This window comes from Myotis davidii, unplaced genomic scaffold (genome assembly GCF_000327345.1).
Source record: "Myotis davidii unplaced genomic scaffold, ASM32734v1 scaffold710, whole genome shotgun sequence".
In the NCBI taxonomy this organism is placed as follows: domain Eukaryota; kingdom Metazoa; phylum Chordata; class Mammalia; order Chiroptera; family Vespertilionidae; genus Myotis; species Myotis davidii.
Genome location: NW_006284328.1, coordinates 1,600,495 through 1,622,118, shown reverse-complemented (window position 1 = coordinate 1,622,118; position 21,624 = coordinate 1,600,495). Strand labels below are relative to the sequence as shown.

Genomic DNA, 21,624 nt, shown 5'->3' with positions numbered 1-21,624 from the left:
GACATCCATGACTTTCTTTCTAGATAGAAAGTTCCCAGTGCTCCCAGATTAGCTCTGGCTTCTGAGAGTACAGAGTCCCCGGGTGCAGTTAGGTAACATCACATTACCTCGCCCAGACCTGATGTCATGCGCTCGCCACCTGCTTGTCTGTAAGCTCAGGCTCAGCCCCTGAGGGCTGAGATGATGCCGGCCCAGACACAGGTGGGCGACACCAGTCAGGCCCCCAGCCTGCTCCCTCGGGGTCGTCGGCCTCAGCCTGGGCCTCGGCACCCTCTGACACGCATGCCCCAGCGCTGCCAAGGGAAGTTGCGTGGAAGGGTCCGGTGTCAGCCCCCATGCCCACGTGATAACAGTCTGCAGCAAGAGGAGCCCTGTCATCTGGTTCCAGACAGCAAGGAGCCGGCGCTGGTGATATGGGCATGGGGCATGGGAGCTGGCACAGGTCTCCCAGACATAGGCACATTCCTCCCTGATCCAGCACATCCCTGAGATGTGAAACATGACCCTCGCCCCCTCTGGTGCCAGATGAGGCAATGGAAATACAGTATCACGAACCTGATCCCCGCCTCTGCCTCTTCTTTCTTTTCATAGGCACAGTTTGGGCTTTCTCTATTTATACCCTCTGAGGCAGAGGGCACTGACATAGGAGCAGAGAGGAGTGCACACCACCTATTGCCTCCCTTCTGGGCTCCCAGGGGCTCCCCGGTTTTGCAGTAGGGGAGCTGGAGGCAATGAGTGAAGTTTCTAAGAACAGTCGCCTTCTCTCCTCTCTCCAGCAACAGGCGTTGGGGTGTTGCAAGCAGCTTGTCTGACTGTTCTTGGTGCCCCCGGCCCACTTCCCACCTCCTGCAGAAGGGGATCGGATACCCCTGACTCTTTTGTCCTTTTCGACCTTCACCCAAGTCTGGATTTGGAGGATTCTCACTGCATCCTCTTCCATCTCTCCAGATACCCCACCCCCGGGACCCCAGAGCGAGGCCAGTATCCATAGCTAGTGAATAATTCAACATGCTCACAACAGCGAGCCCGGATCCAAAGTGATACCGCGCCCAGGAGGCCTCCTCGGGGTGGCTGGAAAGGCGAGGCCTGCCCTGGAAAGACCAGAGCCTGTAACATTAACTTCCTGATATAAGGTTTCTTCCCTGACTGCAGAGGCAGCTCCACACCCTAATACTAGCTGGGTCGCAGACTCCTCGGGGGCTCAGGGCCATGTGGGCCAGCCCCTGGGGCATGCTGGGCACGTCCCTCTGCGCCTCCCCGGGCAGCACACGCTGCAGGGGCAGAGCGCCTTCGCATTCGTTACTCCTTCGGTCACTCACGGCAGCTCCCGGGAAGCTCTGAGCCCTTGAGGCAGCAGGAGGCCTGAGAGTTCTGTGTTTCAACCCTCCCTCCGCTTTTGGTGGAAAGGAGCCCTTTGAAATTATTCTTGGCAAATAGGGTGGAGTGGAGGGTGCTTTGTTTCCTAAAAATTGCCCCCAGATAGTGCTTTCCTCGGGGTCACCTTCTCTTAGACCTGTCAGGGTCCCTTCCCCCAGGAGAGTAGAGTGGCCAAGAAACACTTGGCATCGTCCCTCTCTTTACCTGCCTGGCACCACTTTTGACTTTTTAAAAAGCGACCTAGGTGCATGGTTCTCTCCACTGCCCAGCATCTGGCTCATGACGGTGCCCCAGGAGGACTCCGGAAACAGGAGTGTCTCTGGCATCAGACGGGCACCAGTGGGTGGCAGAGATGGCCTCCTCCCTCCCTGGAAGCCGCGGAAAGGTGGCGTGGCGTGTGCATGCGATGCTGCCTCATGGCTCTCTGGGCGGTGGCCTCGCTGCCTGCTTCTTCAACCCCTTCGGCCAGGCCTGCCCACGTGCGCCTGGGAAACACCCCTGCCCACCCTGGTTCCTCTGGTTCATCCTGAAGAATGTGAACCCCCTCCCGCATTTCCCCAGAGGGAGGCCAGGCTCCTCGCTAACTGGGGTTCCTGAGAAAGTGCACTTTCCGGCTGCGGCTAAAAGTGAGTGTTAGGTGGGAGACCTCTGAATACTGACCATTTCCCAAGCCCCGAAGTCTGTGAGCCTTAGAGACCAGAGCCCTTCACGGAGCAGTGCTAACAGAATTGTCATAACTCGTCTGGAACCTGAGATTTTTTTTAAGGCCTCACCTTGTATTCCGAGCTACTAAATTTAGTTGCTTTTCAGCGTTAGACTTTGCTCCTACAGACTGACTTCTCAGGTTCCCCATCTTTCAGAATGTGTGGTTCACGCTTTCTTTTTTTTCTCCCAAGACAAAAAAATAAGTAGGAAGATTTAAAAAGGAGGGGACTGAAGAATGATCACAAGGGCAAAGGGAGAGACAAGAAAAAATTAATACTTAGAGTGTTAAAGAAAGAAGGGGCGCGGCATGAAAATTAAGGGTCCGGAAGAGAAAACGAAATGAAGGGAGCCCAGTGGGAGAGGGCTGGCACCCACCGGGCATGCAGAGCGGAGAGCCTGTGAGCAGGACCTGGCTTCCGTCCAGGGTCCCCTTCCAGGGTGCCAGGAGCCCACCTGTCGCCCCCGGACTCAGGCTAACTTGCAGAAGTGGCGAGAGTGAGGCCTGCCACCTGCCACCGCGCAGCTGCCTGGGCCTGCGCATCCCCAGTGACTTGGCGAGGTGGGGCCTGCGTCTGTGCCAGGCCCTGGAGCAGGTGGCAGGGCAGCCAGCGGACGGCCAGGACTTACCAGAAGGACGCGTAATGGCACTTACCGAGCTCTGTGGCGCCTGTGCTTTCAGAGCCTGTGGCTTTAGCACCCACTGCAGCTCTTCCTGTGTCCTTCGGCCACTCTCAGCTGTGTCCTTACAGCAGCCACTTTCCTGGCTTTTTCTGTCCCAGGCAAAGTTGTCCAGGGGCCTTCTATACTGACCGTGTGTGTGCGTGTGCATGTGCGCGCGCGCATGTGTGTGTGCGTGTGTGCGTGTGCGTGTGTGTGTGTGTACATACACAGGTGGTGACCAGTCATCTATTCAGTAAAACCTATGACGTGTCATGCTCCCATTTTACCTTCACTGCAGCCTGGGAGCAGCTAGAAAACCAAGGCTGGGCTTCAGAAGAAGTCTCCAGGGTTCAGTTCATCCCCCTCATCCCTCGGATGCCCTGGTCTCGTTCCCTAAGGCCTCTTCCTCCAGGCAGCGACTTTGTAGGTGCTGCTGCCTCATGCAGTTGTGAAGTGTGTCCGAGGCCACAGAGCCTGAGCGCCAGGGCGAGGACTGACAGCAGCCTCTGGCTCCTCCAGCAGCCTCAGTCCCAGCCAGCACCGGGGCCCGCCGTGCCTTCCTGCCCTACGCCCACTCTCAGCCAGGGCCTCCCCAGCCCCCCGCTCCTCTCGGCCCTCCCACTGCTGTTGTGGACGCTGAGTATCAGAGCCTCTGGTGACTCGAACAGGGTCCCTTAGCAGGTCTGGACCCCCGACCCAGGCCCTCACCATCCATCCGGAGGCCTTAGGCGCCTGCTTCCCCACCCAGAGCAGGAGGCAGATTTGAGAACAGTCCTCACATGCAGACAGAAACTGACTAGAGGTTCGGGGATCGCCCCTGCAGGCTTGCCCAGCAGGCACTGCTGCTTCCTGTTTGCTGCTTTCCTCTTAGCAGACTGTTGCTTCACCCCTGAGCTCCCCCGGCCCTTTCCTGCGTTTGTTAGTGTGCTGATGGGTAGGTGTGTCTGGAGGGGAGCTGGATCCTCTCATCAGGGGATGCCAGCGGCCGTGTTGGGGTGACTCTCCTTAGGGTCATCTTGGTGGTGCCGTGTGGTCCGGTAGAAAGCTCTTCCGGGTGCTTCTGAGCCTTCATGATCCTTGGCAGCCTGGGGAGTGGGACCTGTGAGGGGTCCTGAGAGAGCCCCAGGGCTCAGCTCATTCAGCCCCTCCCACCTCGGGGCTCCTGGAGGAGAGGTTAGGAATCCTAGCCTCGGGGAGCATAGAGAGGAGGGGCTGGGGAGGGTCGTCTTGAGTGTGAGGACCAGGCCATCTCCATTGCTGCTGCTTTAGGTGACCGTCTCCCATGGCAGCCGAGGGAGATGACACAGTCACTTTACAGACATAAATACTGAGGGAGGGTCGGTCTCATGCTGGGCGCAGCGCGGGGCCTGGTGTATTTGCCATCTGACCCCTGCCTTCCTCGGGACAGCAGGCCTGTTTATACATAGACATTATGCAAGAGGACAAGTGCTCAGTGCCAAGGCGTCAAGTGAAAATTGAGAGAGCTCATCCTTTACAGACGGGGGGCTGCCGAAGTGGTCCCTGACCCCTGACCTCAGGCCAGAGCTGGCCCCAGAAATGAGAATCTGTGTTTTTGTTTTTGTTGGGCCCCTGACCTCACAAACTCCAAGTCATCGGCCACCACAAATATTTGTAAGGTTTTCACAAGCCCAGGGTGGGGATTCCTGCCCCTGGTGTTTTGGCTGCAGGACCTGGCCCTGGGCCCCAGAGATAACACTGGGCCCTTCTTATCTCCTCACACCGTCTTGAACTTGGAACCACCCCATCAGCACGATCCATGTTGACCCTCAGTATTTAAGCTTTGAGTCCCTCACCAGGCTCAAGTGGGTGCGGAATCCATGTCTTCTCTGACTGGTGACTCTGCCATGGGAAGCTGCCCTTAGAGAGACGCAGCAGAGCCCAGAACTGTGGCCTCCCACTACCCTCCTCACAGCTTGCTCTCCTCAACTGTGAACCTCTGGCCCCCTCTGCTGGCCATTCCCAGGATTTCCTGCCGGTACTGTCAAGATGAAGGTCAAGGAGGAAGAGGCTGCTGTGAGTTTGCCATTAAGTTTTATCTTAGATGTTTTTGCCTGGGCGGTGCTGCTGGGGGCGAGGGGTGGGGGTGGGGGGAGCAGAAGCTAGCAGAGCAGTAGCTGCAGAGGTGTCCAGAGCACAGGGTGGATTTCTAGGAGAGGACCTGGGGCAGAGGAATTCCCCGGTGAGGCTGGCTGCAGTCTGGGTATTGGAGGAGGGAGGGTGCGTTGAGAGGGTGGTGCCTTAAGCCGGGGGCAGGACAGCAGGGAGAGGCAGGGGACTTGGCTAAGCTGGCTGCGCAGGGATCCAGCAAGGAGCCCTTTTGGGCTCTAGCCCTGTTGGCTTTGGAGAGCTTTCGATCCTGGAAGCCTGGCTAGGAGACCCTCTCCCGTTGGGAGGCTGAAGAAGGGTGGACTGTACCTCTGTTTGTGAGATGGGCTGTGATGGTGGAGGGGCTGTGATGGTCCAGGCATGCACGACGGCAGGGAATGATGAGGTGCACGCGTTAGAGTTGCTTCCTGTCACACCTGGGTCTTCCGTGCTCACTGAATTCACATGGCAACAGCTGGACTTGGGGACAGGCAGGGTGGGTTGGGCAGCACCTCATCAGAGCTTGGTCTACCGGCCTGGTGAACGCTTTTGTCTCCTTCCAGATGGGAAGGAGCAGTGCGAGAGCCCCAGGGGACGGGGAAATCTCCCAGAGCAATCCACCACTAATCCTTGGGCTGGGCCTCAGGCGAGATGGCGGCTGCAGAGCCTGGGAGCGCAGGCACACCTGCTCGCAGGCCCCAGCTTCCCTTGGCAAGCCCAGTGCTGCCCAGGGACTGTGACCTCGGGGGTCCGGCACGGCCTGCAGAAAGCTGGGGCCCTAGAGCCCCCGGCACCCCGGCACCAGCACAGCTTCGGGAAATGGTACCCACACAGGTGAGGCCCCTGGTGGGTGGGAGGAGAGTAGCTGATGGGTGGGGCAGGGTGATGGAGAAGGCCACTTGGGCAGTTTGTCAGTCGGCTGTGCTCTGGGCTCAGGGTGCGGCTCCCCTCCTCTCCCTTATAGAGAACTCTTTGTGGAGGGAGAAGGGAGGAGGGGGGAGCACTGGGCCTCCAGGCACAGGCTGCCCAGTGCTGGGAGGGCCTGTGAGGGGACCTTGTGTGGGAGGCGAGTGAACCCCGGCACTGATGCTTCCAGAAACCAGTAGCCACGTGTCCCTCCACCCGGGGCTGGAGGAGCTGACGTGAAGTTACGTAGAAGGGCGCTCCTGGTTGTGGCTGTTTATGTCCATGGAGACACAGAGACAGGCAGAGGGGAGTGTGACGGTCCATGAGCACTGACCCAGGGGGCCAGTGGGAGAGTCTAGAGGGAGCAACATGTTGGGCGCTGGGAGCTTTGGGAGAACTCAGAGGAGGCCCCCAGGTGGGAGGGCAGCTCGGGGCCTCATCGGGCCTGTGGGAGTGAGGAGAGAGGGGACTATGGGACTTTTGTGTGGACAATAGGGTGTGGTTTTGACCAGAACCCAGGGGGGGACCTAGGGAAAAGGCCTGGCAGCTGAGGGCTAATGAGGGGTGTCCCCTAGGGGCAGGTGGGGGAGTGCCGCTGGCTGCAGGAGGAGGCTGATCAAAGCCTCAGCCAGTGGCGCTGCCTTGAGATCGTGGGTGCAGCATGAAGGGATGAGCGTGCCTCCTCGTCTGTGTGTACCCTGCACCTCGGAATCCTGTAGCAGCATGAGGTTGCTTGTAAACCACAGAGGCCGGGAGAGCCCGGAGCCTGCGCATCGGCCCTGCCCCTCGAGGCCCCCGTGTGGAGGTGGGGATGTTACTGCAGTTTTTCACCCCACTTTACCTTGGTGAACAGGCCTAGTGTACAGACCTGCTGCCCCCTGTGTACCCCGTTAGCTAAGCATTTGCCTCCCAGCCCTCTGGAGAAAAGCTTAGGCTCTCAGGCACCGGTGGGACCACTGGCGGGCTGGTGTGCTCCCCTCCGCTCCCCCATTCCTGTCTCCACCTGGAGGTGCTCGGATCAGCTGTGATGCCGCATGTCTCAGGAGGAGGGAGCCAGCAGCCCAGCAGCTGTGCCCGCTGATTTGGTGAAAAGGGGGCAGCCCCTGATGCCAGGACCGAGAGCTGGGGTAATGATCCCGCCTGCCATGGCTGGAGTGCCAGTTTGGAATGAGAGATGTCCGGTTCCCTCCCTCCCAGCTGCCTCTTTGCGCTGAAGGATTGTAGCCGGCCATGGATTTTCCTCTCCGCCTGGCCTGGCGTCCCTCCCTCCCTCGCCCTCTGGGAGCTCATAGGAAAAGGGAATCTGGGGGTTCTCCATCCTGGGAGGGGTGCTCCAATCAGTCACGGGGCCAGAAGTGAGCAGATGGAGGCATCTTGCTGAGTCGCCTGGGACAGGCAGCTCCTGACTCACTCGCCTGCTGGGCCTTTAGCCACTGGAAGCCCAGGCCCTGCTCTGGGCCGTGTCCTGAGAGGACCTCGACCCACTTGGCCAGGCCCACCGACAAGGCAGTTCCGAACCCCTTTTCCCGACCCTGGGAGGGAACCTCAGGGCCAGCTCTTCCCGAATGACAGGCTGCCGTGTCCTCTTAAAGGGAAGCACAGGAACCCGAGAGCTCTTTTCGTGTGTAAGAGCAACCTACCTTCGTGCTGGCTTTCCACCCTGAGCAGGACTGGACGCCCATCTCTGTGTCAGCGGCTCTGGGGACCCTCCAGGAGCTCTTTGTACATCTAGGAAGGCACTGCCTGTCCCTGGGGGTGGGGGTCAGTCTAGAGCAGTGATGGCGAACCTTTGAGCTCGGCGTGTCAGCATTTTGAAAAACCCTAACTTAACTCTGGTGCCGTGTCACATATAGAAATTTTTTGATATTTGCAACCATAGTAAAACAAAGATTTATATTTTTGATATTTGTTTTATATATTTAAATGCCATTTAACAAAGAAAAATCAACCGAAAAAATGGGTTCAGAGGTGACACACGTGTCATAGGTTCGCCATCACTGGTCTAGGCCCTCTGCAGTCTCCTGGGAACTGGGAGCTCAGGTGTGGAGCACACACCATAGTTAGGACCCGTTCCCTCCCACACAGAGCTCCACGTGAGCCGGGATCTTTCTGGTCCACAATGTCTCCTGTGTGCTCCCTGCCTCGGGTCCAGGCTGCTGGGCTAGTGTGCGGAGGAAGGGCCGCTGTCCCGTGCCTGGGCCGGGTTAACACGAGGACATGAGCTCAGGCCTGGGAGGAGGGAGGAGGCCAGGGAGCCAGGGCTGGGGAGCTCCTATAATCGGGCCCAGTGCCTAATCTGGTTTTGCTTAGAGTGGCTGGGGAGGGGGGGGCGGGGAGGCCAGGCCCTGTGAGCCATGTGCAGGGCTGCTTCCAGGATCTCACAGGGGCAGGGAGAGGAAAAGGGCAAGTAGGGCCCGGACACTAAACACAGCGTCCCGGTTCTGGCTCTTCCAGGACGTTCATCCGCACTTCCCAGAGCTCAGTCTGTGAAGAGTAAGGGCTTTGACGCGGGCCCTGGCTGGTGGGCACCCTGCACAGGGAGCATGGCATGGCCTCCCTAATGGCCTGGCATAGAAGGGGCTCATGGAAGAGGCATGGCCTCCCTCCACAATCTCCTCTTAGAACTTGCCCAGCCTGAGCGCAGGGGTTAATGCTGGGGTCAGGTACCTGTGGAGTGTCCAGCCCCTCTCAGGCCGGAGAGAGGGGGGAGGGCCCTGGGCTAGGTGAGCCCGTGACAGTGTTGAGGGAGGAGCAGTGATGCCTCTGTAGCCGACACACTTTGTGCTCTGGGCCGGGGGACCCTGGAGTTCCACCCGCTAGCGTCTGGGAGTTGAGTGACCAGTATTGCTCTTCTTTTTACTCACCCAGCCCCAGGAAGGGGGTTGGCAGGGAGTTAGAAACAACCTCTGCTCTACTGCAAATGGGGCTATAAGATGAAGGACCCACATACCCTCCACAATAGGACATTGGTTGGACCTGCAGCCCAGGCTAGCAGGTGGGAGGACCCTGGCCTTCCACACCCAGGTGTGCAACCATCACCTCTAGTTCCAGAACATTGTCCTCACTCCCAAAGGAAGCCTGTATCCATCAAGCAGCCACTCCCCATTTCTCCCTCCCAGCCCTGGCCACCACTAAGCTGCCTTCTATCTCTGTCTCTATGGATTTAACTGTTCTCGATGTTTCATATAAATGGGATCATTTAATAGTGACCCTTTGTATCTAGTTTCTCTCACTTAGTGTAATGTTCTCGAGGTTTGCAGTGTTGTAGCACGTGTCAGTACTTCATTCCTTTTGTGGCCGAATAACATAATATTCCACTGTATAGATTGACCAATTTTGTTTGCCATTTACTATTTGATGGGCATTTGAGTTGTGTCCACTCTCTGGCTATTGTGAATAGTACTGCGATGAACAGTATGCACAAGTATTTATTTGAATACCCATTTTCAATTGTTTTGGGTATATACCTAGGAGCGGAATTGCTAGGTCATTTCATTTGGTAATTCCATGTTTAACTTTGAGGAACCACTAAATTGTTTCCCACAGTGGCTGCACCATTTTACGTTCCCACCAGCAAGCTATGAGGGTTCTAATTTCTCCACATCCTCGCCAACAGTTGTTATTTTCCTTTTTAAAATTACAGCCATTCCAGTCGGTGTGAAATGTTGCTTAATTTATTCTTACTTGTTTTTGAGCGCCTTCTGTATGCCCTGAGGTTGTACTGCCACTCTTGACTTACTCAGAGTGACTTGTTTCATCTTCCTGATAACCCTTTGGTGTAGGTAGAATTACACCCCTTTTCTAGATGTGAAAACTGAGTCTCAGAAAAAGTTAATGACAGATCCAAGGGTGCACAGCTGCTAAGTGAAAGCCGGGATTCTAAACTGGTGTCTGACCGCACGTTTAGTGCCCTTTCTGTTCCCAGCATGGGTCCTGTCGCCTGTCTCATTGCTTTTGCTTTTTTTTTTTTCAAATCTTTCTCCTTTCCTCATTCTCTGCTTGTTCCATCCCTCTTAACAGCTTTCTCCTTCTGTGCTCTCGTTTTCCTTCCTTAGTTGAAGCACCCTCCCTCCTTGTCCCTCTGCCTGTCTTCTGCCACCTCCTTGGCTCTCATTCGCTCAGCCACCCCCTCTCCCTTCAGTCCTTAAAGGACCCTGCTGCTGTAGCGGGTGCCTGGGGAGGCCAGGGCGTGGAGAGCCCCCCCTTACTCCTGCGTGCTCCCTTCCTCCATGGTGACGAGGGCGAAGGGGATGTTCGGTGACTGGAGATGACCCGCAGGACCCAGGCATGGCAGACCTCAGTGAGTGGGGAGTGGGGGAGCCGCGAGGGGGCTGGTGTCCTGCTGCAGGACCCCAGGGCAGAGAAGGGGGTGGGCGAGGGGGCCAGGGTCCCAGCCCCGGGTCACTGCAGCCCACCATCAGACTCCAGCTGGTTTCACCGGTGTTGTTCTCCTCTCGTTCCTGGGGTTTCACAGCCAGCTTCCACTCTGCTCTCCACGTGTAAGCTAGCTGGCCTCCAGCGGGGGCCGGACTCCAGGCTGCCAGAGCAGAGCTGCGTACACTCCCTCGCCGTCCCGAAGCACCTCCACTTTCACAGCTTCTCGGAACCCGCGTCTCATTAGTGCCTCCCACGCTCCTCAAGGCGCTGGGACCGCCGCCCTCCCTCCTCGTTATGAGGATGAGCAAACGGCAGTGCTGAGCCTCAGGCAGCAGCCAGATGCAAGCTCGTTCTCTGGGAATTCTCTCTCCAGGAAGAGGGCGGAGCTCACAGGGGCCTTATGAGAGGGTCAGGTTCCTTCATTGTAAAGCTACGCGTTGCAGATAGAATTTTGTATCGTTCACTTCCTATATCGCCGCATCAACACTGAGTAAACTTGTTGGTATAATCTCTTAAATACATGTCATTCCTCCCCTAAAGAACGGTGCTGCGTAGACCCCACAGCATTTTGAGTGCCTTCTGTGTGCCCTGCAGAAGAGCAGTGCTGGTCACTCAACGCCCGGTCCTATGTGACCCTCACCACAGGCCTGAGAGTAGATCTGTGTCACCGGTGGGGACACCGAGGGGCAGGACAATTGAGATGGGCTGTTGGCCGTCACTGCAGGGAGCAGCGTAGGAGGAAGGGTCTAACTGCAGGCTCGGTTTTAGGTCAGACTGGTGGGGCCATTAGACCTGGGGACAGACCTGTGAGGGGCTGTGGCCTAGGCTCCTCTGCTGTACCAGGCCAGCAAGTCAGAGGAGCAGCGTCCTGCCGGGATGAGCGTGTGGCAGGAGGGCCAGGGGAGACCCAAGCGAATGTAAGAGGGAGGTCCTGACTGCAGGAGAGGTGGGGAAGGGACCTCGGTGTCCCCAGCATTCCCAGGGGAACCCCGACCTGAAAAGGCCCCAGAGGAAGCCCAGGAGGAGCCGCCCTCCCCTGGCTCCTGAGGGTGGCGGGGCCATTGTTTGCAGTCGTGTTTTCACTGCTGGTATCTCGGCGGACCTCGAGGTGAGTGACTTCTGCCTGTAATTGGCATGGGCTGTTTCCAGTTCTGGAGCATGTGACTGGGCCACTTGCTTTGTGTTTGACCCCTTCCCCCACATAGACCTCACCCCGCCCCTGCCCCCAGACATATAAAAAGCGGTGTGACCCAGCCGGGTTGGGGTGTGTAAAAATACATGGGGTTGAGCCATTTCCTGCTGCTTCCGCTGTTGCGTGGCGATAAGACACCGAGACTCGGTTGTGGAGAGAGATCTTCCAACCAGCTGGGGGGAGCCGGCCCTGGAGGACAGGGCTCCAGGCCTACCCGCCCTCATCTGACCTGCGTTTCCCATCTTTCCTGTCCTCTGTGACCTTCCCTTCCTCCCTGCTCTCCCCCCACCCCCTTATCAGTCTCTCTTTCCTTCGTGCTAACCCTGACTCACTGAGGGTCAGGGGCCTGCTTGCCTGCTGGCAAGGAAGGGCTGTCATCTCTTTCCTGCACATCCAGCCCCTTCCCAGCAGGGCAGCTGGTACCTCTGGGCCCCAGACCGCTGCCTGCTTCCCTCGGCCTGTGGGTTACTTCTGGGACGGAGGCTTTGGGGACCTGGCCAGCAGGGTGGCAGGGGGCTCTCCCCTCCCAGTTCTGGGAGCCTGGGCAGGGTCGGGTGCTCCCACCATCATGAAGCGGAAGAGGTTGCTGACAATTCCAGTGACCTGGAAGGTAATGGGCAGGGAGGGTGCAGCAGAAGTGGGGTGACCCGCTGAACTGCATTAGAGAAGCTGGGGTGGGGAGGGCGGGGAGCTTCCTGTGCCAGCGCTGGGGCCAAAGTGTGGGCTCCGGTCAGGTCTGATCAAGAGGCCGCTCAAGGCAGGAGGTGGTGGGGAGGTTGGGTCCGGAGGGACAGCTTGTCTCATCCCTGAGAATTCAACCCTGTGGCTCCAGTGAAGCCTCAGCCCGCGTGGTCCATGTGGGCAGGAGGCCTGACTGCTCATAGTCATGTGAACTCTGTCCCGAGGAGGCACCCCTCTGCCTGGGCTGCACTCATGGCCGTTGTGGGATCAGGTGGGTGAGGGCGGCCGTAAGAGATTCTGTTGTCATGCTGAATCTCTTCCTGAGGTTCCCCGTCACCTGCCTCCACTTTGTAGGTAGAGAAGCCAGGTCCGCAGGTGTCAGGGGCTCCCTCCCGTGGTTTCCTGGTGGACCCAGGCTTCCTCTGCTTGCCTCTTCCCCTAGGTTGACAAGGGGGACCTCGTGGGCCTGAGCCTCTCCAGCGGCCCCGGCCATGGTGACACCGACGGCCCCATCAGCCTGGACGTGCCGGACGGGGCCCCCGACCCTCATCGGACCAAGGCCGCCATCGAGCACCTGCACCAGAAGATCCTGAAGATCACGGAGCAGATCAAGATCGAGCAGGAGGCGCGGGACGACAACGTGGCGGAGTACCTCAAGCTGGCCAACAACGCGGACAAGCAGCAGGTGTCGCGCATCAAGCAGGTGTTCGAGAAGAAGAACCAGAAGTCCGCCCAGACCATCGCGCAGCTGCACAAGAAGCTGGAGCACTACCGCCGGCGCCTGCGGGAGATCGAGCAGAACGGGCCCTCGCGGCAGCCCAAGGACGTGCTGCGGGACATGCAGCAGGGGCTGAAGGACGTGGGCGCCAACGTGCGCGCGGGCATCAGCGGCTTCGGGGGCGGGGGGGTGGAGGGCGTCAGGGGCAGCCTCTCGGGCCTCTCGCAGGCCACCCACACTGCCGTGGTGTCCAAGCCCCGGGAGTTCGCCAGCCTGATCCGCAACAAGTTTGGCAGCGCCGACAACATCGCCCACCTGAAGGACCCCCTCGAGGACGGGCCGCCCGAGGAGGCGGCCCGGACGCTGAGTGGCAGCGCCACGCTCGTGTCCAGCCCCAAGTACGGCAGCGACGACGAGTGTTCCAGCGCCAGCGCCAGCTCAGCCGGGGTTGGCAGCAACTCCGGGGCCGGGCCCACCGGGGTGCTGGGGAGCCCCAAGTCGAACACACTGTATGGGGTGCCCGGAAACCTGGATGCTCTGGTGGATGAGCTGCGGGAGATCAAGGAGGGACAGACGCACCTGGAGGACTCAATGGAGGACCTGAAGTCTCAGCTGCAGAGGGACTACACCTACATGACCCAGTGCCTGCAGGAGGAGCGCTACAGGTGGGTGCGCCTCCACCCTCGCCTCCGCCCAGCCACCCCTGGCCTGAGGTGCCGGGCCCAGGGCTCAGGCCCAGGGCTCAGGCGCAGGGCTGTGGAGCAAGTGGAAGAGCATCCACAGGGCCCTGCACTGCTGGAAGCCTCCTCGGTCTGGGCAGGGAGACGGGAGTACAGGCCTATGGGAGGGAGGCTCTGCCTGTCTCAGGAGCTGTGAGCATCCCCACTTGATTGTATGTGCTCGGTATACAGAAGGGGAAACTGAGGCAGGGACCAGCTACATGGCCTCTCCTCTGGTTAAGAGCACTGACTCTGGAGTTAGGTGACCCGGGTTCAAATCCCAGCTCTACTCTTTACTGTTTACTATTTACTATTGACAAAGCCCTTACTGCACTCAGCACCTGGTTCCCTTGGCTGTGTGCAGGAAGAACGTGAATCCCCACTCAAAATGTCTGTGAGGATTAAATGAAACCAAACCTATGAAGTTAAAGGGTGTCAGTCTCCGGCACGTCAGTGTGCATTGAGCTGCAGCCCTGGTCCCTCCTCCCCTCTGCCCACCTGCTCTTCTGCTCTGTGCCTCTCGTGTGGCATTGGCACTCGCTCCCTGGGATTCTTGGGGATTTTATCCTCAGCACTTCTTCTTTTTAAAAAAATTATTTAGCCCTAGCTGGTTTGGCTCAGTGGATAGAGCATCAGCCTGTGGACTGAAGGGTCCCAGGTTCGATTCCAGTCAAGGGCACATGCCCAGGTTGCAAGCTTGATCCCCAGTAGGGGGCGTGCAGGAGGCAGCTGATCAATGATTCTCTCTCATCATTGATGTTTCTATCTTTCCCTCTCCTTTCCTCTCTGAAATCAATAAAAATATATTTAAAAAAATATTTATTGTTTTGAGAGAGAGAGGAAGAGAGAGAGACATCGATTTGTTCTTCCACTCACTGATGCAGTAATGGGTTGATTCTTGTATGCGCCCAACTGGGATCAAATCAGCAACGTTGTACTGGGAGCGCTCTAACCACCTGGCCACCTGGCCCTTTTCTTGTTTGTTTATATGAAGGAGGTTTGGAATCCTGCCTGACAACTAACCACCTCCACCTAAGAGTCATCTTTCAATATCCGTGCCTTCAGAGCAGGGATTGAGACTCCATATCCCGGTGTGCCCGGTACCCAGGAGAGCATCTTAGCTCAGGGCAAATTCCTTAACCCCTCTGTGCCTCAGTCTTTTTATCTGCAAAATGGGGGTGACTAGTACTTGGCTTGTGGGTGGTGATGATGATCCTATGAGGTAATCTGGGTGAAGTGCTTAGCACAACACCTGCTCCTGAGAAGTGCTGTGTAAGTAGTACCTTTCACTGGTGTCGCTGAACACAGGGGGCAGGTTGAGTGACGGTTGAGAATGAATGGAATTGATCCCGGGGAGAGAAGGGAGGCTCGAGAGCCAGGCCTGGTGTCACACATTCTCCCTCTGCCAGGTACGAGCGGCTGGAGGAGCAACTCAATGACCTGACCGAGCTTCACCAGAATGAGATGAGCAACCTGAAGCAGGAGCTGGCCAGCATGGAGGAGAAGGTGGCCTACCAGTCCTATGAGAGGGCTCGGGACATCCAGGTACAACCAGGGACCCTTCTGAGGAGGCCCCAGGTGTGCTGACAGCTGGCAGCAGCCAGAGGGTGCGGCTTTACCAAGTGGGGGATGGTGGGCATAGTCTATTGCATCAGCTGGGACAGACGGACACATGGGTGAAGCGGGTAGTGTGGGGTGAGGTGGAGATCAGAGCGGAGCGGCCTGGGCAGAGTATGCACTGTGCAAAGGCAAGCTGACTGGCGAGGGCCGCCGGTGCCCCCGGCTCTGTGATGGCAGCCTGGCCCATGAATGATGGGCGTTCCCAGTGCCTCAGAGGAAGCTGGGATTGGGCCGGCTCCTCCCCTTCCCACATTAATCAAGACTCCAGTTTGCTACCAGCCTGCCCAGAAAGTCATAAGTAAAGGGCTCTGCCCACAGCTGCAGCTGCTCAGCCTATACCTGTCCCTCTCTCATGGGCCTACCCTCTGTCCCCACAGGAGGCTGTGGAGTCCTGCCTGACCCGGGTCACCAAGCTGGAGCTGCAGCAGCAGCAGCAGCAGGTGGTGCAGCTGGAGGGCGTGGAGAATGCCAACGCAAGGGCGCTGCTGGGCAAGTTCATCAACGTGATCCTGGCGCTCATGGCCGTGCTGCTGGTGTTCGTGTCCACCATCGCCAACTTCATCACGCCCCTCATGAAGACGCGCCTGCGCATCACCAGCACTGCCCTCCTGGTCCTCATGCTCTTCCTCCTCTGGAAGCACTGGGACTCCCTCACCTACCTCCTGGAGCACGTGCTGCTGCCCAGCTGAGTGGCCGGCTGGTCCCCACCCCGTGCTCCCCTGGCCCCCATCTGGCCCTGGCTCTCCAGGAGGGATCTTGGGACTCCCCACGCCCTTGGACTTTTTCATGTGTCTGGTTTGGCCTCCTGACCAAACTGTTCATTCCAGCAGCTCCTGCCCCTTCTCTGTTCTTGCTTCTGTCTGTCACCTTCTCCCTGTTGGCTAGAGGGGGACCTCCAGAGCAGCCCTGGCTGGAGGGGGTGGGGGCATCTGTGTCAGATGGAGCGGAGGAGGACACCGGCAGGGACTGTTTCGATTGCTTACATTTGCACAAGGATGTCTCCCAGCTGACTGGGATGCAGCCAGGCAGGAAGGCCCGTGAACATAGGAGCAGGAGAGGGCCGTGCCTCAGCTTCCCCAGGAGCCCACCTGGTGGCCATCGCTGCTCCCTCTGAGGCTTTGCTGGCCTGAGAGAGAGGGAGGGCCTTCCCAGCCTTGGGCACCTGCTGGGCTGGGCCAGAGAGAAGGTTCGGCCCACCCCTCCGTCCTCCAGAGCTGGTTTGAGGCTGGGCTCTGGGCTGGCCCTTTTGGGAGCTGGAGGATGCAGGCCCTGGAGGCCTGGTGGGTGTGACTTTGGACTGGAGTTTTCCCTGTTCTTCTTTCTGCCTGTCACTGGATCTGCTTTTTCAGGGAAACAGGCCCCAGGGGCCCTGAGCCTCAGCCTAAGCCCTTAGGCCCCCGGGGGCGCGCTGGGCTCTATTTATTTATTTATTTGTTCATCTGTCCCTGATGCCTACAGAGCTGAAGCCAGGGCTTATTCTTGGCTGTCAGGCACTTCCATACCATTTAGCCTCTGGATCATCCTGGCCGGGGGAAGCGGGCATCGCCACCCAGCCCCTCTCCCAAGCAGCCTTTCGAGCCAGGACAGGAGGAGCGAAGCTTCTCTTTTATGTGTCTATTTATTTTGTGTGTGTGTACTTGTGTGGAGGAGGTTGTTTGTGGCTTTATTTTTTTAAGGCTCTGGAGTGTTGTGTATGGTTTCTCTTCACATCCCAGCCTCTCTGTGAGCACTTCCAGGAAGAGAGGAGATTTCTCAGAAAAGGAGAGAGAAATCCCCTAGAACGGGAGGGCAGTGGCTGCCAGCTGTGGACCGTAGGAGAAATAAATAGCCTCTAAATTTTCAGCCTTCCTGTCTTGTGTTGATTGATTAGGCTGTCTCCGTGGAAACCGGGAGTCTCCCCGCTCTCCAGCATTGTGGTGGGTAACACACACCGGCCTCACCTGTTGGCCTCAAGTCTTCTTCCTCTAGGTCCTACATTGAACAAGGGACCAGCTACTTTGCTCAGCCTACGAGAGAGGGCACCTACCTCCTCCTGCCCTCCTGGAGTGCTGTCCAACAGAAGGGGAAGGAAATTTTCTTAGCTCGGAGATCACCAGCCAGAGGCCTGGACAACAGCAGTCCTGCCCAGAGGTGGCCAGGAGAGGGCAGCATACTCCTTAATTCTTAGGTTCAGTCCCTAGGGGCCTCTGTTGGCCTTAGTGTGGCCTTATCTGCTCTGTCCAGAGCTGGAGCAGGGCCTTAGCACAGAGGCCAGTCCCTCTGGCTGCGTCTCCCACTCCTGGCCGTTAAGGGCACCCGCAGAAGGCACCGGGTTCCTGGCAAGAACACTGTGGGAGCTTGAGTCTCCCTAAAAGGAGGAAGATGCTGGCTGCCAGCATTTTAGAAGCAAGAGGGTGGAGAGAGCACCTACCCCGAAGTCCTGGCCCGTAGTGAGTGTACCTGTGGCCAACTCCCATCCTTCCCGCCCCCTCCCAGGGCATCTGTTTCCATATCTGTAATACGGGACGGGTGCAGTAGCTGCTAATTTCAAAGGGCTCTGACATTCTGTGGTTCTGTAGGTCTGAGAAGTCAAAAGTTTAGCTGCCTCCATGAGGGGACTCCAGGAGCAGGGCCAGGCCCTAACGAGCCCAGAAAGGGCACTATGCTGGTACCATGAGCAGGGCAACATTTTTGTTGTTGCTAATCCCACTGGAGGATATTTTTTCCGTTCCTTTTTCAGAGAGAAAGGGATGGAGGGAGAGCAAGAAACAATGTGAGAGAGTCGTATCCACTGGTTGTCTCCTGCACTCCCCCTGACCAGGGCTAGGGATCAAACCTGCACCCCAGGTACATACTATCGATCAGGTGCGTAGGCCAATCTCTAACCACTAAGCCACCGGCCAGGGCAGGAGTTTCACCAGGTGACCTCACAGGGCCTACAACAGTGTCATTCCTGGACCCTGCTCCACTGGCTTCCCTTCCAAGCACATGCACATCTCCCTGGGGGGGACTGGAAGGGAGGCTTCCTGGCTGGGAGCCCACATTCCTAGGCCCTAGGTGGGGGTTTTCCGTTCCAAACTGCAGACATTTTCCACATTCCTCCCCAAGGTCAGGTGCCTTCTCTGTGCTGGCTCTTAATGTCACTGCAGCCACAGTCCACCCTGAAAGGGAGGGGGCGGGCAGAGGGGGCAGGCTGCGTTCTCAGCCCGTCCTGAGGCTGCAGGCCCAGGAGTTCAGGAAGAGGGGGGATCAGCCCCAGCTCTGGTCACCTGCAGAAAGGACCACTGGGACCCTTTGCCTCTTTGGGATAACGGGGTGCCCAGGAAAGCCCCGCCCCAACTGGGAGCTGGGTTTTGCTCCTCTGATGATCACTGATGCTTCCTTGTTTGGTCAAAGCCTCCACCCTCTGTAAAGAGGGGGTGAGCGGCCCCCATTCTGGACCTGCCACCCTCTCCTGCCAGAGGTTCGCAGGGTGGCCTCCTCTGGGGAGACCATCTCCCTCAGCCGCAGGACCCACAGGCAGGCTCCTCCCCCGAGCATCTGTGTGCTGGTCCTGGCCCCACACCTGGGGGCTCGGAGGGCTCAGTTAGGCCTGCACATCCTGCTGCCTTGGCCTGCCCGGGGCGGGGCTGCCCGGGCTTGGTGTTTCCTGTTCCAGCAGCACCTGGGCAGGTGGCTGGCTAGAGCCGCACGCTTCCGGGGCCCACGCAGAACTTGCGCTTCCGCCAGCCGTGTGGAACCCGTGGGGCTGTGGCAGGTGCAGGCTGAGCAAACACACAGTCAGCGCAGCACCGGCCGAGGGCGTGACTTCCCCTGCTTGCAGGTTATTCCGGGGATCCCAGGAGAGGAGGGATGGAGGGGAGGAGAACAGACCCGGATCACAAGGTGGGAGAGGAGAGGCGCAGTGGCTGGGGCAGCTGCAGGGATCCTCATGGCTTCATTTCCCGGTGTGGTGGGGCCCCCGAGTGAATTCCAGACCCCACTGTTAGAGCATGGGCTTTGGGGCCCGCAGACCTGGGCTCAGATCCCAGCGCTGCCCTTGCCTTAGACAAGGCTCCAGCTGCTCTCACACCAGCCTCCTCATCTGCCAGTAGGAAAGCCAATGACGGGCATCGCGGGTTTAGGGGGCAGGAGAGAGGGCATTCGAAGGACTTGAGCATGTCGCCTAAAACCTAGTGGGACTAACCCAAGGCAGTTCTGGCTACTCCTGCTTCCTGGGTCCAGGCCCCGCCCGAGTGCTGAAGAACCGCTCACAGGAGTCCAAGGCAGACCCTGCAGGGCCATGCAGGCTGAGGGGGACTGAAGATCTTGGCCTCCGATGAGCTTGCTTATTCCAGAGCTGTTCCCTCAGTCTCAGAAACAAGGCGGCCCAGTCCCCAGAGGTCAGCCCCAGCCTGAGAGAGGACGCAGGAAGCCTGCCTGGCCCAGGCAGCGGCCTGTGTGCTGGCCCTGGAGTGGATCAATGCACAGCATCGAGGGGCCTGGGTTTGCACAGCTGGTGTAGCTCACTGGTTGAGTGTCGACCTACGAACCAGGAGGTCACGGTTCGACACATGTATATACTAATATATATATAATTTATTTATTATTATTATTTTTTTAGGAGGCCTAGGCTCGAGTGACTGAGACTCAGCCACTTGCTGGCTGTGAGGTCCTGGGCCTCCGTTTCCTCGTCTGAAATGATAATGATTCCAGTGCGACCCAAATGTCAGGCTGTAATTGAGGCTGAGGAATCTCGGGTACTTGGCTATGGTGCCTGCCCCACCACACCCAGAGCTCTCCCAGGGGAGATACTGGTCAGGAGGCCGCTGGACCAGCTGAGCCCCTGGGAGGGATCCCACTGCTCTCGGCCTGAAAGGTTGCAGCCAATCTCCAGATGGAGAGGGAGGAGGAGGTATGGCCCCGCCAAGCATGCCGGGACAGCTGTGGGGAGGGCGGGAAGGCCGGGACTGACCTCAGCACATCTGGACCTGCCAGCTGGGAGATTATAGGGAGGTGGCTTCTGCCCAGCAGGTGTGGCTCAATGGTTGAGCGTCAGACCAGGAACCAGGAGTCACGGTTTGATTCCCCGTTCAGGACACATATCGGGTTGTGGGCTCGATCCCAGTAGGGGGCATGTAAGAGGCAGCTGATCAATGATTCTCTCTCATCAGTGTTTCTATCTCTCCACACCTCTCCTTCCCTCTCTCTAAAATCAATAAAAATATAAAATAAAATTTAAAAAATTACCTAAAAAAAGAGAAAGGAGGTGGTTTCTACGCACAGCCATCGTCTACTCAGGTGTGATTGAAGGGTGTGGGAAGGCCTGGCCCAGACCAAAGTTATGACAACATCAAACCCTCTTTCGGTCCAGAACCTTACAGCTAACACATGCTCTGTGCGAACACGGATCCACTTTCTCTTCACTACAGCACTAGGGGATGGCTAAAGAGATGCCATTAAATCCCATTTTTACAGACAATCAAACTGAGTCTCAGAAAGATGAGGGAAAACTACTCATGGCCACAGTGGTGAGCGGCAGGCCCAGCACAAACCCAGCCTTGCTGGCAATGTCACTGCCTTAATAAAGCCCGACACCCACGTGAGGTGAATGTTGCTTCTTCATGGACAAATGCAAGTGCTCTCAGGAGGGTAAACCTTGGGCCATTCGCACCTTAGTGTGTGGTTAGCCCACACCGCCAGGGAAGGAGGAGGTTAGGGCTTGTGGGGCGAGGAGAAAGCACTTTCAAAGGGGCGGAAAGGTGCTCGCTCTGGCAGCACATATACCCCTAAAATTGGAACTTTGCAGAGAAGATCAGCAAGGCCTCTGCCCAAGGATGACACACACATTCGTGAAGCGTTGCTGATAAAAAAATTAGAGAGAGAGAGAGAGAGAGAGAGAGAGAGGAGAGGCAAAAGGGAAGACAAGCCCTAACTGGTTTGGCTCAGTGGATAGAGCTTCGGCCTGCGGACTAAAGGGTCCCAGGTTCAATTCCGGTCAAGGGCATGTACCTTGGTTGCAGACACATCCCCAGTGGGGGGTGTGCAGGAGGCAGCTGATTGGATGTTTCTCTCTTATCAATGTTTTTAACTCTCTATCCCTCTCCCTTCCCCTCTGTAAAAAAATCAATAAAATCTACACTAATAAAAGAGAAACATGGTAATTGGCATACGACCGCTACCCTTCCCATTGGCTAATCCCCCTGTCACTCACAGAGTAGGGCCAAGATATGCAAATTAACTGGCAGCCAAGATGGCGGCTGGCAGCCAGGCAGCTGATGCGAACAGGGAGGCTTGCTTGCTGCAGTGACCGAGAACTCCAATGTTCCCCGCAAGTCTCAGCTGCAACTCTAAGCAACTATGTTGCGAATAAAGAAGCTAAAAAAACCCCAGAAACCTGCTTTACTCCGTGGAGCTTCAGCCAACCGGACTGCAACATTGTATCAAATACAGACGGTAAACAAAGGCCAGAAACCTGTTTTCAGCAGCCAAGGCCTCAGAGCTAAAGCTGGCCCAGAATAAAAAAAGAAAAAAAAGAAAAAAAGGAGCGGTTGGGAGCTTCAGTCACCCGCCAGCCTGAAAACAGCCCTCAGCCCCTAAGCCAG

General features: G+C 57.5%; 1 protein-coding gene across 4 annotated transcripts in view; it reads left to right on the top strand.

Moving 5' to 3' along the window:
* The window catches only part of TMCC2 (transmembrane and coiled-coil domain family 2), a 35,842-nt gene extending 18,939 nt beyond the window's left edge, over positions 1-16,903 (top strand). For 2 of the 4 annotated variants that reach the window (XM_006754401.2, XM_015569498.1), the window contains exons 3-5: positions 12,447-13,387; positions 14,851-14,986; positions 15,439-16,903. In XM_006754401.2, the coding sequence (XP_006754464.1) occupies positions 12,447-13,387; positions 14,851-14,986; positions 15,439-15,750 (1,389 nt within the window). In that variant the 3' untranslated portion in view covers positions 15,751-16,903. Of the gene's footprint in view, positions 1-4,532; positions 4,777-11,876; positions 11,934-12,446; positions 13,388-14,850; positions 14,987-15,438 lie in introns of those variants that run through there. The other 2 variants (XM_006754403.2, XM_015569507.1) reach the window with 2 other exon arrangements.
* The last annotated feature ends 4,721 nt before the right edge of the window (positions 16,904-21,624 follow it).